This window comes from Hemibagrus wyckioides, linkage group LG04, assembly GCF_019097595.1.
Source record: "Hemibagrus wyckioides isolate EC202008001 linkage group LG04, SWU_Hwy_1.0, whole genome shotgun sequence".
NCBI classification, from domain to species: Eukaryota; Metazoa; Chordata; class Actinopteri; order Siluriformes; family Bagridae; genus Hemibagrus; species Hemibagrus wyckioides.
The window spans coordinates 21,093,982-21,116,817 of record NC_080713.1 but is presented as its reverse complement, the minus strand read 5'-3'; the positions used below and the strand labels follow the sequence as shown (position 1 = coordinate 21,116,817).

Genomic DNA, 22,836 nt, shown 5'->3' with positions numbered 1-22,836 from the left:
CAAGTTAAGATGCATTATCTAAAAGATAATTTATGTTTAAATATTGCAACACCAATCACGTCACAACGTCAGATTGAACGTTTGCTCGATCAAATGCAGTAATGTTAACTACGTTACTGTAATTTGGAACGTTTTTTTTTAAAGAAAAGTAGATGTGGGAGACAGACCTGTGCAAGCAAAAGCTTCGAAGTGTGTGGTGAGAAAATACGACGTTGAATACATTAAATTTGGTTTTATAAGGGCAGGTACTGAGACTAAGCTGAAGGCGCAGTGTGTTGAATGTGGAGAAATTTTGTCAAATGAGGCGTTTAAACCATCAAAGCTGCAGAGACATTTGAACTCAAAACACCCAGGCTGTGTTGGGAATTGTTTTTGAGATGTTGCATGAAAAACAGGATGAGGAAGATGAAGCAATTCTTAGTCGTGAGTCTGAAATATCTGATGCTGATGACTCTTATTGCAGGGGTGGACAAGAGCTGGGATATGGCCTTGAAGGAGCTGTTTCAGGATCTGTTTCAACATCCAATGTACAAAGTTACTATATGGGGCCCAAGAGATATGAGGATATCTGCAGGTTCATACAGTTTGATGACAACAGCCTTAAGAGGAAACCAGAAATGATCCAGTACTATAATAAACCTAAAGGAGGAGTGGACACAGTGGATCAGATGGTTCACACCTACTCATGTAAGCGGAGAACACAGAGGTGGTCCATGGTGCTATGGTACAATGTGCTGGATGTTGCCACCCTCAGTGCCTACACCAACTTCACCGCACAACACCCTGATGACATGGGTGATGTGACCAATGCACGATGGCTATTTATCAAGGAGCAGGTCACAGATCTTGTCATGCCACATATGAAGAGGCTCCTGGAGGGCACGCCCCTTCAAAACCATATTACAGAGGCAATGGGAAGATGTCGGATAAAAAATAAAATCCATCCACCACCTGGCCACAGGAGGACATCAGAAGAGGAATTGAAGAGGAAGAGGTGTAGGATCTGCCTAGCTGCCAAAGACTGAAAAGTCAGCAGGTGGTGTTCCCCAGTGTAACAAGCCTGTGTGCAAGGAGCACAAACGTGTTGTCATTTCTGAGGCAGTTTTATGTTCTTCTATTCACATTCACTACAATTCACTACAGTTGCACTACAGATACACTACAGGTCAATTTCAGTGGTTGTCAGTGATTTGTAAATGTTCTGTGTGAAAAAGTGCCAAATAAACATATTTGAAGTGTTAAATGTGTTGGTCTAAATAACTGTTAAAATTATTATTTTAACATAATTGTTGTCTTTATGCTTTTGTTTATCATGCATGCATATGTGTGATTTTTGACTTGAAGTAACACAAAACCTAAGAAAAAAGTCAAATATTAATATTTGAGGAATCATTCTCTATAGGCTGTCTCCCATACACATTCTATCAAGCTACAATGTCCATTTTACCTAAAAAAGAGAAGGACTCTCTGAACTGTGGATCATTCCGGCCTATATCTTTACTCAGTGTGGACTGTAAAATATTGGAGACTGGAGAATATCCCTACTCCCTACTCTCGTAGCACAAGATCAGACTGGTTTCATTAAAAAAAAAACGATTTTCTTTTTTTAATATACGCAGATTATTTGATATTATTTATTCTCCTGTCTCAAATAAGCATATATATGAAATATACATTTTTGTATATCCCTAGATGCTGAAAAAGCCTTTGGCAGAGTCAAATCTTTCAGCTCTGCTATTTTCATCCTTAATGATAGGTCCAGACTCTCAATCGTTGCACTCAATGATATAAAATTCTACTCAGATTTAGGACCAAATTCAGGGCAGAGAGGTTTTTCATCCAGTAGCCAGAAATCATTGATTTTCTCAGCCTCTGAACAATCAGGCATACTTGCTATGGAAAGAAAAATTATCTAAGTTAACATTTAAAGATCTTTTTGCTGATGGCTGCTTCTTGTCTTTTGCCCAATTAGAATCGCAATTTAAACTATCTAAAGCTCACTTTTTCAGATATTTACAAGTATTCGATTTCACATGCAAGAATTTTTCTTCTTTTCCTTCCCTTCCTGAACAAAATCCTATTGAACCCTACTTTTCCTAATGACCCAGAACAAAGAGGAACCATCTCTGGATTATATATAAATCTTGTAGAATTATTCTCCACTTCTGTAACTGCACAAAGAGATTCCTGGAAACTGGACCTTAATATCAGCCTGAAATACAAGGAATGGAATGAGGCAATTTGTGAATTCATGGATCTTCTATTTGAGCTAGACAAAGCCTTGTTCAATTTGAAATGGTACAAAGACTTCCTCTTTCCAAGGCCAAGTTGGTAAAGATGTATCCTTCTGTTGACCCCACATGTACAAGATGTAAGCAGTCCTCTGCTACATTAGCCCATATGTTTTGTCTAGGTCCTAGTCTGTTTTTTGCTCAAATATTTTTTTTTCTTATTCCAGAATATTTTGTAAAGATATTTGTGCAAATCCTTTTACTGCTATCATTGGTATCGTGTGAAAACAACACAGAAAGTGAATTGCACTGCATCGACTTTAATTCTCTTTTGGCAAAGTGCTTGATTTTAATTCATTAGAAACAGTCATTTCCCCGTTCTTTTAAACAGTGGGCCAGAGATGTGTTACAATTGCTGAGTTTGGAATTTAAGGGGTTCTGGGTTTAAGTTCACTGCCTTGTGGTGTCCTTTCATAAATGATCTTCAAAACCAAGTATAACTGTAAGTGGACAAACTGATGCTGATGTCAGGTTTTGCTTGTGATTTACTGATGCTATTTTCTCTCTCTCATTTTTTGTTTATATATACACAATGTAAAAACACAATGTCTGTATGCATGCTGCATTGTTAATTGTGTTGAAATGTGAATGTATGTTATTGATTGTTATTTAAATAAATATAAATGGGGGGGGGGCGACTAAACTGGAGATTTGCTAGGGATAATAAAGATGGGAATATGGAGCAACAGAAAAAGGTCATGTGGTCTGATGAGTCCAGATTTACACTGTTTCAGAGTGATGAGAGCATCAGGGTAAGAAGAGAGGCAGCTGAAGTGATGCACCACTGGTCATGTCTAGTGCCCACTGTACAAGGCTCTGGGGCCAGTGCTGTGGGGTTGCTTCAGTTGGTCAGGTCTAAGTTCAGCAACATTATGTGCAAGAAAAAAAGAGGTCATGTTTTTTCATCAATGCATTTTTTATTTCCTGATGGCACGGGGAATATTCCAAGATGACAATGGCAGAATTCATCGGGCTCAGACTGTTAAAGAAGGGTTCAGGAAACATGAGACATGGACTGGCTACAACAATGTCCAGACTAGGGATGTATCGATTATTTTAGTAATCATATATTCTATTATTCCATTCATTAATCAAGTAATAGGATAAGAAGTACGTTTTCTTAATTAAAGAGGAATAACAAATATACAAGAGACAGTTCAGGTATTTAGAGGTGCTATAACATCCAGGAGGACCTGTAGTTCAGAGTTGTAGTAAGATACCAGGTCGTCAGGGGTGGATAGATGGTCACTGCATGGAAGATTATTGATTGCAGTGGACAAAGTGAAAGGATTGATGTTTTTTAAGTTCCTGAAGGGAACCACATGAATGTTAAAATCACCAAGTAGGATAACGTTAGGAGAGAGAGAGTACAGAGAGAGGTTAAAAATGCAGAGAATTCAGATTAAAACGTGTTTATTTCGGTGGTCGGTATATAACAGCGAGTGTAGTCGGTGTTGACCCGCTGATTTGTAAACAGCGGATTCAATGATGTGTATGTGGACAGAGTCAGTGGGGATGCCTTATAAGTCGCGTCGTGGAGTATCGCGAGACCTCCCCGCGACCGGAAGTTCGAGGCTGCGAGATGTAAACAAACCCCTGTGGACATGCTTGATTAAGTTCCAGAAAGTCGTTTTGTTGTTGCCAAGTCTCGACCAAATAAAAGAAGTCGAACTTAAATTATGTCTCATTTAATTCATTCTATTGATTGTAATGTTACAGGTGACGATACTAATCAATACAGTTCAATTCAATTCAAGAGCTTTATTGTCATATGTTCTAGTACAATAAAAAATTCTTACTTTGTGGGGATAAAGTGTCTGTGTAAAGTCTAGTGTTTAATTTGTCCATGATTATCCATTATGAGTGCATGATGGTTCAGCAGGTAAAGTGTAGAGTGCCACTGAACAGACTGAATTGACCCTGATGATACAGGTGGAAGTAGCAGTGGGTTTGGACTATTTATCAGTCTAATGGCCTGGTGATATAAACTGTTCTGGAGTCTGGATGGAGACTCGTGTAAATAACGCAGTATCGTGAACCTAAGCAGTATTTCTGCCACTACTGTTTACTTCACATTCATTTAACATCATTTCACTTCAGTACAAAAAGGTCAGTATTTGTGTTTGAAGATGGCGTCATGTACAAATCCACTGTTAAATATTAGGTTCTAGTATATAACACAGAGATGGAGTTAAACACCGTATTGTCATAGGGGACAGGAGGCTCTATATGAGATTGATTTAATTTTCATCATTCTGACTATGAACTCAATGTTTCTTTAATAGATTTTAGTTTTAATCTAAATAAAGTGCTAATTCCACAGTCAGTAGAAAAGTTTTTCTTTTCTAGGAGGAAAAAGTCTCAGATTGTTTTTAGAGTTACATTTCAACCCCAACATTCATCACAAACATTCAGAAAAACTGGGAATGATCACAATGAAACCTCAAATATGAACTAATCAATTTTTATTAGGATTTAATTAATAATGCAATAGAATAAATAGAATAAAAGATGTAAAGCTATGATAAAAGGTTATTAATAAAAAAGTATAATGAACAGATGAATCTATTTACAATATATACAATACAAAAATACAACAAAATCTTAAATGTCTAATAAATAGTATAGTAAAATCTTAAACCTATAATAAAGATAAATGTCTTAATGAGTAACGTATTTAATAAAAAGTTAAACTAATGATGGAGACGCTTATCGGAGCTGCAGATGTTGATGCCGTCCGTCGGTCAGAGAGCACTAACAGGTGTTGATGTTACAGGCCAGCGATGATGTGTACAGCTGCTCAGGGAGAGAAGAAAAACAAGACAGGTTTAAATCTGCAGAAAATAAAAGGCAGTAATAAGTATTTACTTACCTCTGGAGATCTTGAACAAGTGGAGAGAGAAAGAAAGGGAAAGAAAAGAGGTGTTTAAAGTATGACCAGGACATTTATTACTTTATTAAAATTTTGGGGGTTTCTTAATCTTATAAATTAGTTACAAGTAATCTATCATCAAACACAATGGAGAGCAAAAGCAGTTCTACAAATGAATGGGCAATAGTGCAGAGTTTAATCTTAGTTTTTTATTCTAATGACCACTGAATAGCCAACAATAGATTTCCTAAAATGTCCTGATCACTCTTTAAGTTGGCTGAGATAGAGAGGTGTGTGTGGGTGTGTGTGAGGAGTGTTGCTCAGACTCCCTCCATGGCCTTCAGCATCTCCTGGACATGCTCCTTCACGAGGCGTAACACCACGGTGGACATCCAAATGGCTAAATAAGAAAAAAATGGAACATTTATTCAACAATAAATTTGTTTATATATACGTTTACATTTGTTTATTTCTTCCTTTCTTTATGTAAGTCAGGGTGAGAGTCTTCAACAGATCCACTTACACTCAGATCCTTCACTCAGATCCACCAGATGTAAACCACTGATGGCTGAGGATTTCTTCAAACGTGGGCCGACATTCAGGTTCCGGGTCCAGACACCAATTGATCAGACTGTGGCAAGCTGTGTGTGCAGTGATGAGATATTATAGATAGTGCTTTGACATTTCAGATATATATTAATATTATTAAAAAATCTATTAATCTTGTAATGCCAGTTTTACAACTTCAGCTGTTCTAAATGGTGATGCTTCTACATTTTCTCACCTTCAGACAGGCCGGGAGCAAAGTCCATCTTTCTGTAGACGATCTCATCCTCATTATGGAAGGGCAAGTGTCCACAGACAAGGAGGAACAGGAGAACTCCCAGACCCCACATGGTGGCAGGACAACCCAAATACTCTCCATCACACACCCACTCAGGTGGAGAGAAACACCAAGTGCCTGAGCAAAAAAGAGAGAAGGAGCACCATCAGCACTGTTGCAAAAAAAACAAACAAAAAAAACTTCAATACAGTCTCTTTGATTCTGTCTCGTATCTTTCATACACTTACCTTCATATTCTGTAAAGGGTGTGTCAGAGAGCAAATCTCCACAGCCGAAGTCAATGAGCTTAACTTCCAGTGTGTCTGGGTTGATGAGAAGGTTCTCCGCCTTGATGTCACGATGAAGAACCCCTGCGTTACAGCAGTGGTGAGCAGCTTTAACCACCTGGCTCATGATTTTTTGAGCCAGTGCTTCTGACAGCCAGCCGTCATGATGTTCAAGGAACTGCTGGACGTCCATGCAGGGGCTGGGTCGCTCCAGGACCAAGATGAAGCAATCGGACATCTCAAACCACTGGAGCATCTCCAGCACGTTCTTACAACAAAGTGGTTTGGAAACCATTTTCATCAGTGCCACCTCTACAGGAAGGCTCTGTGTCTCTCCAGGCTGAAATATGAACAGATACAGTTAGCCCTGGATTGGAGTGAATTCTTCTAAACTACTGGATCAGAGATGATACAATACGAAGGTTTGAACTGGTAATTTGAAGGTAAATTGTTTAGGATTATTTTAGTAGGACTGAGTAAATGGACACATCATTTGATCTATCAGGTGGTTGTTATTTGGAACCTATGTCTTCTCTGCAGAATCTCAGAAGTAGAAGTTTACTTACAATGGTGATGAATCTATCGCATGGAGTTTTCCCCACATATTTGAGTGCAACCTGTTCAGATATAAAACACATGAACATTCTTATTGTAAAACATGAACAGAACATATACAATTCATAATTTGTACACAGTTGTGATCAGAAATAAAATGAAACTATTTCATTGGGGAATAAGGCTTCAGACTTGCTTAGCCTCATACTCCCATTTAGGGGAAAAAATTAGACCAATTTTCAGCATTTGGTGAAGATTAAACATTAAAATAAATCACAGTGGTATCAGTTACATTGTTCAGTTACTAAACAGTTCCCTGCAAAAACTATGATTTTTCATTCTGCTGTTCTGGCATAGCGCTTTCCTCGCCCCAAATAAACAGGAAAGTGTTACTACTAATCCCTGTGATTGTACCTCAGGGACACTGATCATTTTTAATGCTTTACAATTCCTGCATTTTGTTACTAAGTGCAAATGAACATGTCATGTGCAGTCATATGACCTGCTTGCCATCAGCATTTCGGACTCCTGCACAGACTGTCCCGAAGCCCCCTTCACCCAGCAGCTCTCCCGGAGTGTACAGTGACTCAAACACCACTGTTAAACAGACAGACAATCATTCATATCAAGCTGAAATAAGAAAATCCACAGTACATTTTTACCAAGTTATACATTCACTAGCAACACATTACAGCAACATTTTTGGAAATGGTGGATTCTAACATACCCCATGGTGTAATGATGCTCTCCAGAAGAGGACACTGAGGAGCAGGTGTCTCAGTATTTGCTGGGTTCTGTACATAAAGTATTGTACAATTAATTCACATGTCATTAATATGATTTATTATCATACTGGATAAACTGATTAAATGGTTCATATCATGAAATATGAGTTCATAGAGTTCACAGCATGTGAGAGTTAAATGTAAATTACTGTAAACGAACTCAAACAGTGGCTACAAGCGTCGTCTTTAAAAGAAATTCCCAAGAGGACGATTATCCAGCGAGAATTACTTCATATTTGGATTTACAAGCATGGACAGTGACAAGGCCAAACAAAAACAAAAAGGCTGGGAAACATTTCACTGAAAAATGTCTGAAATATAAAATTACCAGAATGACAGCTGACTTCTGAGGGTCAAGGCTGGTGCTCCGGAGCTGGATATTTACCTCAGTGACCTGAATAAAGCATAAAGATTAAAATTTGCTGTTTCAGCCAAAAGCATCTAAAAAAATACACTAAAAATAACAGAAATATAAAATTACCAGGGCATCAGCTGACGTCTGAGGGTCCTGTTCATCACAAAGCAGCTGGGCGCTTGGATCAGTGACCTTAATACACACACCAGTTAAAAATGAAAAACTAATATATTTGATATTGTAGTATATAATATATTAAGCCTAGTCCTTTTTTCCTGACACATACCTCGGTGGTGTCGACTTCCTCCACATCATCAACAACAGATCCTGTACAACATTTGACACATTTAACCACATCAGTATGTCACGGAGATGACAAATTTCATCAGTGGAAACTGACATTCATGTAGAAAAGAAAATATTTCAATAAGACACTCTCTCATCCCCTTCATGTCTTTAATCAGAGTGTTATATTAGTGATCAGTAAGGAGAAACGAGTCTTACTGAAGAGGAAGGGAAATAAAAAGGCGAGTTGGTGAGGGACTGACTCTTTACAGCTGCTACAATGATGCGCTAACAGGAACTCACTCATTACCACAACATTCACTCTAACTATTAACACATCAGAAGAAACAATGCCGAGACCAAGAAGAGAAATAAAACACTTCAACGAGAATAATAATAATAATAATAATAATAATAATAATAATAATAATCCGGTGCTAACAGTAACTCCGCTTCATGTCAGGCTTCGTGACTCCGCGCTGTACTTGATTATTTTCCTAGAACTTCAAGACTATTTCTAAAAGTCATGATGTTGTGCCTCGAAATGTTTTAATCCACACAATAATTACTTTAAAATGCTCTTGATATGAGCCATGTAGCATCGCCGGCTAATGTTAGCTCAGTCACGCGCCTTAGCTTTCGGCTAGCTCTGTTAGCTAAACTACACAGGAGATTTGATCCTGTTTGTCCTCTATACCGATTAAAGTTATTCATTTTCCACACATACTCTCTTTATAAGTTCTAAAGCGATTAGAAACACACAAACTAAGTAAAACGTGAGCTTTTCTCACCGTGAGCAGCTTGATGTTCAGCAGCTTGAAGATCGTTGGTCCTCTTCAGCCATCGATACGCGCAGTATCCCGCGGAGGTGAGCGCGAGCATCCCGGCGGCGCAGGCTAGGCTCCGTCCTGTCCATCTACCTAAAAAGGGAAGATACTTACCTAAATTCATAATTTGTCTCCAATAAAATATGCTGTTTATTGCTGAAAATATCTCCAGGTATCGCAGTGTCGCTGTGTCCGTCGTTTTCTTTCGAAATCTCGTTTTGTAGCCTTCTAGATGACGCAAGCACGCGCTCTGGACTTTTAAATGAAAACCACAACAAGGGGCGGGACTTTCAAAAAAACAACAACATGGCGCGTTACATTCTTAATATTTTATTTAAGCATTATTTAAGGTGATAATGCATGATGAATGTGTTTCGATAAAATCTGATAATAAATGGTTAATAAGTACACTTTCCTGTCATAACAGCTTGTCATAGTCACTTATATCAGGAGGCAGTAGAGGGCGCCGCTGTGATTTGTATACAGACACGTCAATTCCTCCGCCATGTTGGAAAGGTTGACGTTCTGTTGCGGAGGTTTTATATGCAGTATATCGTCGACCCTCATGAAATCATGCTGTAACTCGCTCTGTTTTTAGATTAGTTTTTCTCTTAACAGTTTAGTTTTAATTACAGCAGGATTCATCTGCTAGTTATTTTAGCTGTCAGACTTCTGAGTCCTGAGTCCAACCACTAAAGAACACCAAAACGCAATCATTTGAAGGGGTGTCCCAAATCTTTTGGTATTATTGTGTATTTCAAACAGCAAGAGTGAGCTCAGCTTCCCATAAAGAAAGCTTCACGTTTAATGTTACTTAATTCCACAATATATTTTTTAAATCTTCATTTAAATAGTTTAAAGTAGCTCACAGAAGAGCTGGTAAACAATAGTCAAATACCATTGCACAATTATATTTCATGTTCGACTGCACCTTTCATTTTCATTTTTGGCCTAGGATGATTTTTCTGTCATTTTTGTATTCATGTGTGGCAACTGTTCAATCCAGGAAATGAGTAATAGCCAGAAACTCGATCTTGTATAATAGTTTAAAAAATATGGATATTTTAAATGTCCAACCCACAGGACAGAATATACATCTATAGTATACATTTATTTCAAATGTGAACATATTTCATTTCATCTTCAGTAATGAGCAAGAGTGTTAAAGTCTAATACAATATATAAATAATAATAACCTACAAATCATGTTAAGTATGTTTATAAAACTTGTTAAGAATCAGTGGGATAAGGTAGACTGGGAAATTTAGAGCATTACTACTACCATTTTTTATTTATTTATTTTTGCAGCATACACTGTGTTCATACACTGAACAAAAACCATTTAGGATTAATTGGTTGATTTTTTACAGACAGAAACATGACTTTCATGAAAATATGAAGTAAATCTCATGTCTGTAGAATTTCCTGTTGTGAATTAAATATGTAGATTTTATTGTATTTTTTCTGTTGGGTATTTTTAGTTATTAATTTTCTTTTGATAAATGTTACCAAATAATTTTCATCATTTTCTTTCTGAAATGAATATTCTTTTATTACAAATAACATAAATATACACACACACACACACACACACACACACACACACACTGCAATTAAACTGTTTATTTTGTTAACATTAAACAGTAATGATTCACTAGTTGCTACAAGATGAGACATGATTTGGAGTGTTCCCGTAACTGAGAGTATACTTTCAATAACAAAAGCAAGACAGCAACTTGAAAGCTTTGTGGACAGCTTAATCCCATCCACTTCTAGAAAAAGTTGAAACACCTCATAAATGTTGCGCAGGGTTGAGGGGTATGCAAGGTTTAGGGCATAAATCAGCCACATAAGCAGCTTTAGCAGTACAGCTGCTTCCTGGAAACATCTCCTTATCTTCAAGAAGGATGAATACATCCACAGAATCCTCTCCATCTGCACCATGGACGACCAGGATCTTGAGGATGTGTTGAGTGGCATCACTTCAGCTGTGTTCCTGCACACAAATTTAAAAACAATTTGTATGTAGATTAAAGTAACAGTTATAAAAATAGTTATAAAAAGTTATAAAAATAATAATAAAATTGAGCTGCTTGAATCATTTGAAGTCACTTCAAACACAAAGTATGTGCTAAAAACAACCATCATTAATTATGATTATGTTAAACCGAGTCAAAGATGGTCTAGATGGATGGCTGGACCCCACAAATTGTAATTTTATTCACAACAGAACATGGAAAACAAAACATTTTTAATCTGAAGAAATGTACCAGGGAACACTTTTGAAGTAAGCGTTACTATAGAAACAGCAGGGGCAACATTTTGCAGATGATTAGGTTAATTGGCAACAAGTCAGTAACATGATTGGGTATAAAAAGTGTATCTTAAAGAGGAAAAGTCTCTCAGAAGTAAAGATTTCACCAATCTGCAAAAAGTCTATGTCTGTAAGTTGTGGAAAAATGTCAGAATAACGCTCCACAGTGTAAAAGTGTGAAGACTTATGTGATATATATCATAGATATCATGAAAATATTTGCAAAGGGACAATTGCGAAACATTGGTATGGATTTAAAGGGTCAAGCCTGTAATATGTTTCATTTACATGATTAATAAGTATAAGTTGGCAATAAGTTATTTAACCCTAACAGAGATTGCTGAAACTGCTAAAATTGTATTAAGAACTGTCCTAAGTTGTTTTTTTGCTTCTTGTGTGGGGAGCTGTTTGGTGGGTGGCTTGGGGTCAGGGTGTTTGTTTGACATTCAAACTGTTCATGTTTACTTGTGCTATTGTGTACAGTTGTTAAAAAACATCTCAGAAGGAGGCTGGCATCAGTGTTTCAGCCATTAAGCAATGCTGTAAACCTGGGACATAGCAGATCACTTACAGTGAACATTGCAAGTTGGAGTGTGAAAGGGGTTAACCATATCATTAAGTGCAATTAGATCCTTACCCATCTAAAGAGACCTTAGGCAAATATATAATTTCTTTAAAAAAATCACTTAATATCAGCTGATCATTATAAATTACAAAAATCTTGGGTGGGGCAAATGTACCGAGATCCAGAGGGACTGTGATTCTTATTAGTTAAAACACACCTGATGGGGGTGGGGGTGGGGGGGTAAGTTTTGTAATGGCAACTGGTCCATTATATAATGTTCCCCTGATATTAGCCAATATTTATTTCCCTAATTGGGACTATGTATCATTTATAAAAATTTTCTTAACTAGTATTCCCTATTTGACTACACCTAAACTAATCCTAGGATTGGATTTTAACTGTGTGCTCCACCCCACTATGGATCGGTCTTCAAAAACACCCTACATCACTTCTCAAAGTCTGGACTCTGGTGAATAAAAGTGTGGTTTCCTACTTTGATAAACGCATATTAAACTTATAAATCATTTGTTTAGTTTTTTTAATGTCTTTTTGAAGATTTTCCGAAATGAAAGTGAAGGCTAGATACTAAAAGTTTTCCCGTGTGACATTCTTGTCATCTAGTGAGTGTATGACGTTTGACATAATCTTCACCGCAGCGAGCATTTGGATGGGTGAGGATGTCATTTTCCAGGAAAAGACAAGTTGATGAAGAAAATAGAGTTGTCAAAGGTAATTGGACAGAGAGGTATGCATTCATTTTGCCCAAATAATTCTAATTATTTTGTTGAGTACTTTTGGCACTGTGTGACATGATTCCTTCTCACCTGGACATCTTTGGGAAAGGTTGGAATGACAGTCACAACAGGTAGTGTGTGAGCTGCTTCACCACTGCTATACAACATAAATACATCAGTAACCAATTGTGGGTGGATCCTATTGCATAAAGAGACATAAAATTAATTTTTTTTAATTAAATTAAAAAAAAAAAAAAACAGAACCACATACACAAATGAGCGGACAATACTCTCATAATAACATTTTTATGTTGTTCACCAAAACAGCACCCTCATAATATTGTCCTCATTGTGGAAGGATTAGGCTGGAGTTCTGCTGTGGACTGAGCGCCTTCAACTGGTACTGGCTCTAATACAACAATGGTCTCATTCTCCTTGTATTGGCGTACAAACTGTTGAAATTTTAGTTGCTTTCTGAAGGAACCATCAAACAGGAAAGCAACCATGGCTTCAGCACACACGCAAAATTACAACACAGATATAGAAAAATAATTGTAACACACACAAAGACTTGCACTTACATTAACTTACTTATGAATGGAAGAAAGTGCAACGTTGACTGATAGATGTCACTTCATTGAAGCTGCCACTAATGCTCCGGGTGACACAAACAGAGTACTGAGATGCGCCCTTAAAGGTAGAGTAGGTGATTTCGGAAAGGCTAGCAATAGCAAACTAGCTTTGGAAGCTAGAGATCGGCGCTGCCGCAGACCAATCAGCGTATGACAAAGATTTTGAACCAAACCACCTACCCTTCCTTTAAACAACACGTATGGGACAGGTCATGTCAGATTTCTTTGCTAATTTGAAAAATGTTTTTTTTTATGTAAATAGTTTTTGAGATATCAGGACTCCCTCATTCCCTGAGGTAAATCTACAGCAGATTAGATGCCCAAGTCTGCAGATGCCCAAGTCTGCAGGGGCTCTAGAGCGCCAGTGCCTAAAATATATTCAAGAAACATTTTACTTGAGTAAATGAACAAAATAACTCTGAAACAACTATGCCTAACACAATTAACAACAAGCCATAACATGTTTAGTGTAGTTAGCTAATTTAGAGTATAATAAATTACAGTATAGTACAGTAATTTATGTTATAAATAGTTAGCTAACAGTATTAGCATGAAGAGAAAGGTAAAAGTCTGGGTTACCCCTGAATTTTCTTTCTTCTTCTTCGTTAATATGTATTCCAGCTTCAATTATTTTTTAAATTAGTTCATCCGTGGTCAAACTCGACAAAGATGGACAATTAGCCGACATTTTCCCTAATTTCAAACACTCCGACTCGCATGGAAGAAAGCACAACGCAACGGTAGAATAAGTTCCGCCTTCTAATATTATATTATATTATATTATATTATATTATATTATATTATATTATATTATATTATATTATATTATATTATATTATATTATATTATATTATATTATATTATATTATATTATATTATATTATATTATATTATATAGTGATGTATAGTAAATGTGCTGTTCACATAAGATTGCCAGAGCCAGTTTACCAGTATTTTCTTTTAATTTACCAGGTCCTTTACCAGTGTGTGAAAAGGGCTATATTCTATATATTTGAATAGACCATTTCATGATCCTATATTGATATGATATTTTTAATCTATCTGTTTATAATCTGCAAAAAACAATGTAATGAAGACTACACTGTAAAATTGTACTTTTACAGAATTTTTACTGTTAATTTTTACACATTTTTCCTGTATTTCTGAATATTACTAATTTTATCAAAATATACTGTGAATTTACATGTCTAGGGTAAAATACCACGGAAAGTTTGTAACCCTTTCACACTAAAGGGCTGTTAAAATACATTTTAAATGTATAAGAATTTCACATATATTTATTTTTTATTTAACAGAAAAAATGTTAAATTCTAGTTGTATAGTTGAAATACATTTTAAATAAGATACAATTAGTGACAATTAACAAAAAAATAATGGTTCTATAATTTTACATAGATTTGTTTCGTATTTGACAGGCATCTTGCATTATTATACGTAGATGTTTTCAGAACAAAACGTTGAATAAATGTGGTTTTATTAGTGTATAATGTCTAATCTAACATTCCTAGATGCTTAGGAATCTCAAAATCTATGCACTGCTTTCTATCTACATTAACCAAAATCATTTAAATGTGGATAAAATACAGTTTACGTAGGACATGGATGCATCAAAATAAACTCAATCTATAAATTGGAACATTATTTAATATACTTTCTGTCAGGTGACATTGTCCCTATCACAGCAAACCCACCTATCAGAGCCACCTGACAGAGGTCAAAAATGTGGATTATCAGGAGCTCTGCTGCTGTCCTAAAATCAGGTTTGAACAATAATGGGAGCACTCGGGGGGTGGAGTTTTCGATGGAAAGCACGGGCAATGGGAATAACTACATGGTACGTGGAAAAGAGGTAACAAGACATTACTTACAGAGGTGCCATTCTAAAAATTTCGATATTTTGGAAAAGAACATGAGGATTGAATAACCAGCAGTGGAGGCAAATTTTTAGACATGGAACATTCTGAAATTGTTGTTTGAAAAATAGCAGTGGCTAACTTAGTGGGAGGAAACACAAACAACTACAGTGGTTTAGTGGTTAGCATGTTTGCCTCACACCTCATGTTTGCTCCCACGCTCCGTGTTTGTGGAGTTTGCATGTTATTGCCTGGTTTCCTCCCACAGTCCAAAGACATGCTTCTAGGTTGATTGGAGTCTCTAAATTGCCCGTAGTGTGTGATTGTGTGAGTCAGTGAATGTGTGTGTGTGTGCCCTGTGATGGGTTGGCACTCTGTCCAGGGTGTATCCTGCCTTGACACACAGGCTCCCTGTGACCCAAGAATAGATCGGATAAGCAGTACAGACAATGAAATGAAAAAAAACCCCCAACTAATTACAGCACTGTTTTGTACTTTTAAGGCTCATTATTTGTATTATAGCAATGTTTGACCATATTTATAGCTAACCTCATTGTTTTTACACAAGGAAATTTTGTCCTTTAACCATTAAAAGCCGAACAAAAATACACAAAATCTCATGTATAATTAAAGCAAAAAACTGTATTTAAATAATGGAATATTACTGTAATTTTACAAGTTAGTTTTTTCCTGTTATTTTACAAAATTTTATTGGCACCCCAGCTGCCGGAATATTTCCGGGTTTTTTTTTTTTTACATTTTTTTTACAGTGTAGTGTAGCTAAAATCCCAGCTAATTTATTAATGAAACATTGCTTATACCCTTTGTTGTAAGAACTGATTTTGTATTTGTATTTCTTTAAATTAAAACAAAGGTCCACAGTTGTCACCCTAAGGACCATTTCTTGTACCTTACAGGGTACTCTTGTGGCAAATGTACTTTCAGGTACAGAAACAATACCTCTATTTTTCTGTTTACCACCCCTCTTTATTTATATATTTAAATAATCACGGGGGTCTGCTGGAGCCTATCCCAGCACACATTGGGCGAAAGGCAAGGGTAAACCCTGGACAGGTCGTCAGTCCATCACAGGGCCACATATAGACAGACAACCACACACACACTCACTCACTCCTACGGGCAATTTAGAATTGGACTGTGGGAGGAAACTGGAGTACCCGGAGTAAACCCACGCAGGCACGAACCCAGGACCTGCTTACTGTGAGGCAACAGCGCTAACCACCAAGCCACCATGCTGCCCCGAAACACTGATGTGATTAGGTAAATTCACCTTCAGTAGCAATCTTTTCTTTGAAAGCTGATATTTTTACTGAAACCATATCAAACTAAATTCAGTAATATTACTAAATTCAGTAATATTTAGTATTACTAAAATTCCATTTTCTGGACTACACATGTGTGAATGCATAACCAAATTCTGAGTTGACTGGATTCTGTTTGTACCGCCCCTGGCTGTTTGTTAAGTGGTGCAGGGGGGCGGGCAGGTCGGGATCACACTGACCGGAGTGATTGAGTGATTGAGGAGCTCCTTGCATTTGGAGACAATGGGTGAATGAGATATAAGATACAAGTGCCAGATAGGGTGACTTGAGAGCTCTGTAGATCAGCTTGGATAGGGATTGGTGGATGGTGTTACTCCTTGCTTTGCTTTTTGCTTTTGGCCTGTAGGTGTTTCCTACTTTATGTCCAATCCGTAGATAGTAAATACTCTTCAGGGGGAGTGGCATAGAGTAGGGTAGGCCTGAGTGTTTCTGTCACTTGTTGCTGGGCAGGCTGAGGAGTAGGGGCTGTCCTTGCATGTATTTGGATTACTGGTGTGATTGAACATAGCTGTTTTGCCCAGAAGGGGGAGTGGCATTAGGTGTTGGATTGTTGGTGGTTGTGTTTAAAATCTGTTAATTGCTGATTGATTATTGTAGCTAAGTGCTAATTCCTCTTGTATGGTATGTTGTGTATTAACCAGCAATTGGTTTTCTAATTAATCTTAATTTACTTAATTGATTGCTTATTATCAATTGATGGTGATTGATCGGTTGGTTGATTGATTGATTGATCAGTTGATTGATTGGTTGATTAATTGATTGTTCGTTATATTAATTAATTGATTTATTGAGTTTTCCCACGCACTGTAGATTGTTTTCCGGGTTAACCTATGATCTTGATGCTGATTGGCTAAATGGTATGGTATTTAGCTCTTTAGCTTTTGGCTAATGCTAATGCTAAGTGTTAATGTTAGGTACTGGCTCGTGCTAAGGTTAGCAACTTGCTAATGCTAAAGATGCTTATGTCATTTGATTAGTGAGGATAAATTAGTGTGGTTAAGCAATTAGGGCAATGCAATTTATCTATTTTATTTTATTCTATTTTATAAATAGGCGTTATATACTTAGTTAATTAACATCTCCATATATTCTAATCTTAGGAGTTAACCCCACTACGTTACACAATGGATACAAGTTTTCTCACACCTGCTGGAATTATAATGGCGAGACACATTTATGTCATTATACCCCTTACACCTTTAATTCAACATTCATCCACATGTTCCATGTGTTCGTTGTGGTTGTTCCTGTGTAGTTGAAGGTGACTGGCTGACATTTATTAGAAATCTGAGGACTTTACCACTATTTTTCTTATCACATTTACATTTACACCATTCTATGTATTCCCACTATTTAGGCCGCGAGCACTATCCTTAATTTACATCAGGTTACCCAAGTAATACTGCTAATAAGGTAAAAATAAAAGGGCAAAATAGCTCTGCGTGCAGTTTAGGTTGGTTTACTTTTGAGTTTGTTTATTATTGATTTATTTAGGCTAGGAGTAGTCAGTTTACTTTAATTTAATTTAATTTAAATTCCTAAATCCTTTCTATTAAAGTCTGTGCTTTTCCATTACACGTATTCGGTGTGTTATGTCCCTATGTTTACATTAACATCCGCCACTGCAATAATATTTTGCTGGCGCTTCAATAACATCTTCTCCAAACCCCCTCCCGTCTCGGTGCCTATTGTTTAGTTCTTACTTATGCCACAAGGAGTTTTACCAACTTTCCACTTGCTATTGTGAATTTTTAGATGATATTAAAATTTTGACAATTGCCCATAAAGTAATCTAAACAGTTTTGTTTGTATGTAATTTTGTGGTCCAAATGGCCATTTTCATGTCACCTTACAAAAATATTAAAAATAAAAAGTGGTAAAAGTACTGAAAGAGAAATGTCTGCCAGTTGGTTTATGTGATCCAACAAAAAAGTAAGCAGCACCAGGATATAGCAATTATGCTAAAGAGGTAAAAGATTAAAGCATCAGTAGTAGTAGCAGAAATAGTAGCAGTAATGAGGTTTTTTTATTACTACTACTGCTATTACTATTACTACATGCTACACCATGTTCACAGCTCATCCAGGCCTAATATATTGTGTGTCGTCTTGTGTTTATCAACTTTACTTTACAGTAGCTACTTTTAAATAAAACAACAAAAAAAAACCAATACATTACACTTAATAAATAACCCATAATATAGTTGTTAACATTTATTTAAAATTAATGGCAAAGAAAAAGTTAAAAGTTAATAAGAAATGATAAAAATTAACAATAATATTAATGATTGTTTTTTTTAAAAAAAATAGTAATAATAATTATACAACCCAAAAGAAAAAAAAGTAATAATAATAGACACCAATCACAATAATATTCACAGTGTGCAGTGTATACTGTAATTTAAGTTAATAATTTTAAATTTAACAGTTATATTCACAGTTATATAATTATTACAAATTAAAATATAAATATAGAATAAAACAAAATTTGTAATCTACTTATACTTATATGTGTGTTTAAAGCTTAACCAAAATCCTCAGAACTGTCAGAGACCCTCTGTACATGAAAGTACAAGAGGATCTGCTGCCACCTAGTGGTTAACGGAGATAAAAATTCAGTCGCTGGAATAAACAACTTTCGCCAGCTCCGTGCTACAAAGACGTAAAAAGAAAAAGCCCTTCAACCTTCAAGCGCCATAGACAAAGGACTTAAGGAAATACTTATAATTATAAAGGGATCTTCAGTTGAATATGACCGACTATGAAGTGTCTGTACAGCAGCTGAATGACCTTTTGTCAGACGAAAATGGCCACTTCAGCATGCCATCTAAAGATTTCAATGAAGTCTACCCAAGGATTCTGCTTGGAAATGAGTATGTCTTATTAAAGCTAAAAACTCTAAGTTACAAGTCCTTATGTTTACCTTGATGCCAACAGTGCTACACTAGTTATACTATCATATACATGGATGACATGCCCTTAGTCAAATAATTACCTTTGGTTCTTTTGGCTGTATTGTATTACTGATTGTATGAACATATGTGAAAAAAACATATGAAAAAGTGGGGAAAAACCCCTAACAACACCATATATATATATATATATATATATATATATATATATATATAAAAAAACCATAACACTGATAGAACAAGACCTGAGCTATTTATAGCTAGTCAGATGGCAGAGTAATATCACTTCCTGTATCCCCTGTATTACAGGTCTGTAGCCACAAATGTGAAACTCTTGCAACAACTGAGAGTGACACACATTATTAATGTCGCTGAAGGAGACTCATATATGCACGTGAATACAGGTGCAGAATATTATGTGGGTACGGGCATTATCTACCATGGAATACCAGCCAATGACGTGGAATATTTTGATCTCAGTGTATATTTTGAAGAGGGTGCAGACTTCATAGCACAGGCCTTGGCATATGATGGAGACAGAGGTGAAGTTTCAATTAAACATAGTCAGTATTGTTATGTATTCATGGTCTCATAAGGTCTGTTTTATTTTTAGGGAAGGTGTATGTGCACTGCCAGAAGGGTTACAGTCGTTCAGCAGCAATCGTCATTGCTTACCTGATGTTGAGACACAAGCTGGACGTACAAGCTGCTTTAGCTACAGTGAGAGAAAAACGAGAGATCGGACCTAATGATGGTTTTCTGTGCCAGCTCTGTCAACTCAATGACAGACTGAAAAAGGATTAGAATCTTCTTCCAGCAAATAATATTCTCCATAATATGTTCTCTGTGTTCTGTGTTATCCTTGTGTGACACATATATTAAAATTATTAGAATATTATTTTCTTGCTGTTAAATTAATTTATTAATGGTGTACCATTTCTCCCATGTAAAAAAAATACATTAATATATAAAAATACACATATGTATTATATGTAAATACATATATAATATATGTAAATACACATGTATATTATATTAGATATTTTATACTTTTTATTTTATTTTATTATTATATAAAATATTATGTATTGTTTTCCAAGGAAACACACACAAAATTAGTCTGAACAGAAAATATAGCAAAAGAACAGGACATGCCGAGTTAGAAATAATAATTTCGATGGAAAAGATAAATGTTTTCTTCAAACTTTGCCTTCATTAAAAAAAAAAAAAAAAAACTTTTGCAGCAATTACAGCCTGGGCAGTCTAGCTGTCAATTTTTCAAGATAATCTGATGAGATTTCACCCCATGCTTCCTGGAGCATCTCCCACAAGATGGATTGCTTTGATGGAGTCTTACTCTGTAGCTGAAATCAAGCTGAAATATGAAGTGATCCCAAACTTTTGAGCGGTAGTGTGTATACCGGTATATACAGCTCTGGAACAAAAATAAGACACCACTGCAAAATAATCACTTTCTTGTGTTTTTTTTTTCTTACAGGTGCATGTATTGGCGAGATGAACAGTTTTGTTTCATTTTTGTGAACTGCTGACAATATTTCACATTTCACATGTGCTCAGAGTGAACCTGCTCTCATCTGTGAAAAGCACAGGGCGCCAGTGGCAGACCTGCCAATTCCGATGTTCAAAATGCCAATCGAGCTCCTTGGTGCCGGGCAGTGAGCACAGGGTCCACTAGAGGACATTGGGCCCTCAGGCCACCCTCATGACGTCTGTTTCTGATTGTTTGGTCAGAGACATTCACACCAGTGGCCTGCTGGAGGTAATTTTGTAGGGCTCTGGCAGTGCTCATCCGCAAAGTCGCAGATACTGGTCCTGTACCTGCTGATGGGTTAAGGACCTTCTACGGCCCTGTCCATCTCTCCTAGAGTAACTGACAATCTCCTGGAATCTCCTCCATGCTCTTGAGACTGTGCTGGGAGACACAGCAAACCTTCTGGCAATGGCACGTATTGATGTGCCATCCTGGAGGAGTTGGACTGCCTGTGCAACCTCTGTAGGGTCCAGGTATCGCCTCATGCTAGCAGTTATTTATATATACAGTAATACCTCACACATCCCCTAGGTTCCGTTCCAGGACCCATTGCGAATGACGAGGTTTCGCGGATGTTCGATGGAGTCACTAAAAATGCTAATACGGTACTGTAAATGCTTATTTTTAGAGTTTAAACCCTAAATATGACCCCAATCATGCTCCCCAAAACACTTTAATTTCATTTAAAAGTTAACTTAATAAATTACCCTTAAAAAAGAAATAAATATTTGACGGTAAAACAGAGTACAGTATACAGTATCCTGTATAAAAATCAAGGGAAAAATCACTGAGATCGCTTATTCATTTATACACGCGCGTGTATAAGGGCAGCGACATTACGCATAGAAAGCGTGCCAGCCAATCAGCAGCTAGGTAAAACTGTTACTGCTCTGTGATTGGCTACTTCCAACCCTTTCAGCCAATAGCGTGTCGTAATGGCTGTACTGTACATAAGTGATATCGGCGACGTTCAATATCATTAAAATAACATTTATGTTTTATTTATATTGATATTTTGTTGATTTTACTTTTATAGTTATATTACTAAATTAATAAACTAAACTTTTATTAATAAGTTTGCATTAAAAAGCATGAAAATGTATAAATTGCCACGAAATTAGCCGTAAACACTTTTGCAGGATTTCGCGGGTCTGCGAAAAATTCGCGGCTGCAGATTAGTTCCAAAAATACACATATGTGTTATATGTAAATACATATATAATATATGTAAATAATATATGTAAATACACATGTATATTATATTAGATATTTTATTCTTTTTATTTTATTTTATTATTATATAAAATATTATGTATTGTTTTCCAAGGAAACACACAAAAAATTAGTCTGAATAGAAAATATAGCAAAAGAACAGGACATGCTGAGTTAGAAATAATCATTTTGATGGAAAAGATAAATGTTTTCTTCAAACTTTGCCTTCATAAAAAATAAATAAATAAATAAATAAATAAATAAATAAAACTTTTGCAGCAATTACAGCCTGGGCAAAACCTATGAGTCGTTCAGGACGTGACCCTTAACTCACCGAAAGTATTCTTTTTCTTTTTTAAGCATTATTTATAAATCATAATTGTATTTGTCCAGTGCAGCTCCATAAATGTTATTATTTACTTTCTGGTAAAAAAAACAAAAAAACCTCAGGTGAAATCAATATTCAGGTCTCTGTTGTTATTCAGCTGTAACTCTTCCTAGTTCCTATGTATAGTGATCTGTATATGTGTATTATTATTATTATTATTATTATTATTATTATTATTATTATTATTATTGTTGTTGTTGTTGTTGTTGTTGTCGTTGTTGTTGTTGTTGT

At 36.1% G+C, this 22,836-nt stretch overlaps 2 protein-coding genes across 2 annotated transcripts; one reads left to right on the top strand and one right to left on the bottom strand.

The window, feature by feature from the left end:
* Positions 1 to 5,410: 5,410 nt before the first annotated feature.
* LOC131351513 (serine/threonine-protein kinase pim-1-like) lies at positions 5,411 to 9,135 on the bottom strand. Its single transcript, XM_058386928.1, has 11 exons — positions 9,045 to 9,135; positions 8,255 to 8,295; positions 8,095 to 8,160; positions 7,942 to 8,007; positions 7,556 to 7,622; positions 7,331 to 7,425; positions 6,840 to 6,890; positions 6,235 to 6,613; positions 5,948 to 6,124; positions 5,687 to 5,804; positions 5,411 to 5,563 (listed from the first exon to the last, which is right to left on the bottom strand). Exons 1-10 carry the CDS (start codon positions 9,133 to 9,135, stop codon positions 5,698 to 5,700), a joined length of 1,140 nt encoding a protein of 379 aa, XP_058242911.1. The 3' UTR covers positions 5,411 to 5,563; positions 5,687 to 5,697.
* A 10,020-nt stretch (positions 9,136 to 19,155) lies between these two features.
* dusp3b (dual specificity phosphatase 3b) lies at positions 19,156 to 20,347 on the top strand. The gene is made up of 3 exons (XM_058388209.1): positions 19,156 to 19,414; positions 19,763 to 19,995; positions 20,067 to 20,347. The coding sequence occupies exons 1-3, from the start codon at positions 19,293 to 19,295 to the stop codon at positions 20,255 to 20,257; spliced, it is 546 nt and encodes a 181-aa protein (XP_058244192.1). The 5' UTR covers positions 19,156 to 19,292; the 3' UTR covers positions 20,258 to 20,347.
* Positions 20,348 to 22,836: the final 2,489 nt, after the last annotated feature.

Bases quoted from the DNA above. Each gene is read 5' to 3' on its own strand.
- dusp3b (XM_058388209.1), top strand. From the start codon at position 19,293: ATGACCGACTATGAAGTGTCTGTACAGCAGCTGAATGACCTTTTGTCA. The intron at 19,415-19,762 runs GTATGTCTTATT...CCTGTATTACAG, and splicing joins AGGATTCTGCTTGGAAATGA to GTCTGTAGCCACAAATGTGA. The intron at 19,996-20,066 runs GTGAAGTTTCAA...TTTTATTTTTAG, and splicing joins GGCATATGATGGAGACAGAG to GGAAGGTGTATGTGCACTGC.
- LOC131351513 (XM_058386928.1), bottom strand. From the start codon at position 9,135: ATGCTCGCGCTCACCTCCGCGGGATACTGCGCGTATCGATGGCTGAAG. The intron at 6,614-6,839 runs GTAAGTAAACTT...TTCATATTTCAG, and splicing joins GCGATAGATTCATCACCATT to CCTGGAGAGACACAGAGCCT. The intron at 6,125-6,234 runs GTAAGTGTATGA...TTTTTTGCTCAG, and splicing joins ACCCTTTACAGAATATGAAG to GCACTTGGTGTTTCTCTCCA.